This window comes from Palaemon carinicauda, chromosome 30 (assembly GCF_036898095.1).
Source record: "Palaemon carinicauda isolate YSFRI2023 chromosome 30, ASM3689809v2, whole genome shotgun sequence".
NCBI classification, from domain to species: Eukaryota; Metazoa; Arthropoda; class Malacostraca; order Decapoda; family Palaemonidae; genus Palaemon; species Palaemon carinicauda.
In genome coordinates, this window is record NC_090754.1 from 52831429 (window position 1) to 52834980 (window position 3552).

General features: G+C 28.2%; 1 protein-coding gene across 1 annotated transcript in view; it reads left to right on the top strand.

The window, feature by feature from the left end:
• Nucleotides 1-2477, top strand: part of LOC137623527 (cell adhesion molecule Dscam2-like) — a 137015-nt gene extending 134538 nt beyond the window's left edge. The window contains 1 exon segment of the mRNA XM_068354360.1: nucleotides 2170-2477. Coding sequence (XP_068210461.1) covers nucleotides 2170-2257 — 88 coding nt within the window. The 3' untranslated portion in view covers nucleotides 2258-2477.
• Nucleotides 2478-3552: the final 1075 nt, after the last annotated feature.

The following is a 3552-nucleotide window of genomic DNA, read 5'->3' on the forward strand; positions in this document are numbered from 1 at the left end:
TCTTTTTATATATATAAATTCAGGTTGAGTGTTTTCATTTAATGGACACATTTTAGTCCGAATATTTTTGTTAGAGGCTTTTGTACAATAAAATGTACACGTTTTCTATATTAATTTAATTTCATGTATTGTTATTTCTACCATTTTTTTCTATCTTAATTTTTTGTACATGGTGCAACTGGTCTCGTTCTATACTATTCACTTCTAATTTACATTCACCATTTTTTTTTTTTTTTTGCAGAAATAGATTATTGATAAGGTTCATATTTTCACTTATTTATTTCTTCAATTTTTCATATTTTCACTTTGGTGTATGTTGTAATTGGCCTAGTTCTATCTTATTTACTCCTGCTCTCTACTTATTAATATATATTGGTATTCTACTAGAATAAATTATCAACAAGTTTCATATATTTCATTTCATTTTTTCTTTCATTTTTCCTATCTTTCTTCGTTCCTATACATTTGCCAACTGGTCTAGTTCTATCTTACTGATTCTTCCTTTTTATTAATATATTTTGGTATTCTACTAAAATAAATTATCAATAAGTTTCATACATTTCACTTCATTTTTTCTTTTATTTTTCTATCTTTGTTGTGATACATTTTGCAACTGGTTTAGTTCTATATTATTCACTGATAATTTCGTTTTATTAATATATTTTAGTACTAAAATTATCAATAGGTCTCATATATTTCACTTCCTTTTTTTCTTCTATTCTTCCTATCATTCATCGTTATCATACATTTTGCAGATGGCCTAGTTCTATCCTATCCACTCCTACATTCTTTTCATGAATATATTTTTTTTATATTAAAATAAATTATCGATATTTTTGAGGCCCTTTGTTGATGATGATGATGATGATGATGATGGTGATGAAATTAATGCTAAGGTTTATGTTTTTCTCATGAGATTCTCATCCAAAAAACACTATTAGTCATGAATTCAAATAAAGGAGATGTTTCTCCAATTATCATCCTTAATTATATTATTGTTCGATTATGTTCCTTCATGCAGCTTTAAATATATTATTCATTTCAGTATAGCTTTTATAGATGCATTTATATCGCAAAATTTATTTACCCATATAAAAATTACTTTTTTGAAAAACGTTTAGTGAACGCAAAACTCATCTATTATTATTATTATTATTATTATTATTATTATTATTATTATTATTATTATTATTATTATTATTGTTGTTGTTGTTGTTATTATCATCATCATCATCATTATCGTTATCATTATTATTATTATTATTATGATTATTATTATTATCATTATTATTATCATCATTATTACTAGCTAAGCTACAACCCTAGTAGGAAAAGCAAAATGCTATAAGCCCAAGGGCTCCAACAGGTTAAAACAGCCTAGCGAGGAAAGGAAATAAGGAAATAAATAAGCGATATAAGAAGTAATGAACAAGTAAAATAAAATACTTTTTAAATATTAACATTACATTATTATAAAAAAAAAATTATGTTGTTTCCTCATTCAATTTCCATATATTTATTTTTGAATAATTCTCTTGATATTTATTCTCATTATCTGTTATTTACTTTCCTTTAGCTTTCAATGGCTTATAAATTATATCAATATTTATTGTTTCAATCTAGGTTATCAATAATATACTTATAAGTATTTATTGCTTATCTCATCATACCCGGAAATAGACTAATTTCGTAGTTAAAAATATTTTTTCATCCAAGGCTGTCATGAAATTAGCTATTAATATTTGTTATTTTTCCAATAAGTATTTATTACTTATCTTGTAACACCCAGAATTTGAGCATGTAATTTCTTACTTATAAATATTTATTCGTCCAAAGCTGTCATGAAATTATGTATAGATATTTATTACTTTTCCCTTTATAAATATTTATTAATTTTCCCTTTATAGATATTTACTCCTTTTTCCAAGCGAGCAATTTCATACTTATAAATATTTCTCGTTCCAAAGCTGTCATAACATTATTTATAGATATTCATTACTCTAACCTTTATTATAGATATTTATTACATTTCCCCTTATAAATATTCATTAGTTTTCCCCTTATAAATATTCATTAGTTTTCTCTTAATAGATATTTTTTATTTTCCCTTTATATATATGTATTACTTTTCTTTTTATAAATATTTATTACTTTTCCCTTTGACTCCAGAAGCCCAGCTGTGAACCGGAGATATAGCGAAGGCAGGGCATCCATCCGTGACCTCGCCAGCGATGCGGAATGTGACCTGAGGTGGTGAACTGACCCCTACCTTTGACCTCACTCGTCATTGGACCTGACTTTCGTCAAGAGAAAGTGACGTGACCTATGTTGACATGAGACGGGGAGACAGTTCTGTAAAAGTGACCCGTCATGTCTTCGAAAAGTGTGAGAAATGGATCAGCCATTCGAGGTGATATGGGTTCCCGAAGTGACATGACACTTGAAGTGATATGACTGGTTGTCTGAAAAGTGATTTTTTTTTTAAAGTGAAATTTGGGTTTTGAAGTAAAAGGTGTATGCCAGTGATTAATGACATCACTTGCTTTATTTATTAAAGGTAAATAGAAATTAATTTGATTGAAAAGGAAATGGAGAAAATTGTTAACATTACGAAAGAATAAATAAAATGGAAAATTATTGTTATGACGGAAGATAAAATTAAATTTGGAAATTATTAACAACACTGAACATTAAACCAAATATTAAAAAAAAAAGGAAATGATGAAAATTGTCTACATTACGAAAGAGAAACTAAAATGGAAAATTATTGATAATACGGAAGATAAAATGAAATTGGGAAATTATTAACAACTCTGAACATGAAAACCAAATATTTGAACATTCTCTAAAACTTGACTTTGAACATACCAAATTAAATACATCGGATAAAAGGGAATTAAAAGAACATAATTCCATTGTAATGAGAGATATAAAGTTAGAGAAAATAGGAATGAAAAAATACGAAGCTTCGGTGATTTGTTAGACACAAAGGAACAAAAGACTTCATAATGTGAAATCTGTGACACGAGGAAAGCAATGGAGGTGAATCCTTGGTCTAACATTATATTTTATTGTTTCCTATTGTATATTGTTGTTGGGGAATCGAAGGATACAGAGGGATACAGTAACTGAAGAGATTATTGGTAAGAGAGAGTTATTGTTCGGCATTGTAGTAAAGAAAGAATAATTACCGCAGATGATAGACAATACTGAAATGTTTCGCCCGGTGTTTATATACGAGAAACAATACCAGAATGTTTCATAGTGTGTTTGGGGAGGGGAAAGAGAGAGAGAGAGAGGGAGAGGGAGAGAGATGTTATTTCATTGTTATTTGTTGCAGGAAATCGCTTTAATGGAGAGCGAAATATAATACCTTCCATTTTCGTTGTGATAAAGTTTATGAATTCAACTGTACATAGATCAATGTCTGTTTTACTAAGAGGCTTTCATTTGTACATCAGCTTTTATCGGTCTGGTTGCTGTTTCTATTATGGGTTAAGCCTTTGGCTTTTCTTTTTCAAATAGGTGTAAGTGGGTTGGTTATGCGGTAAA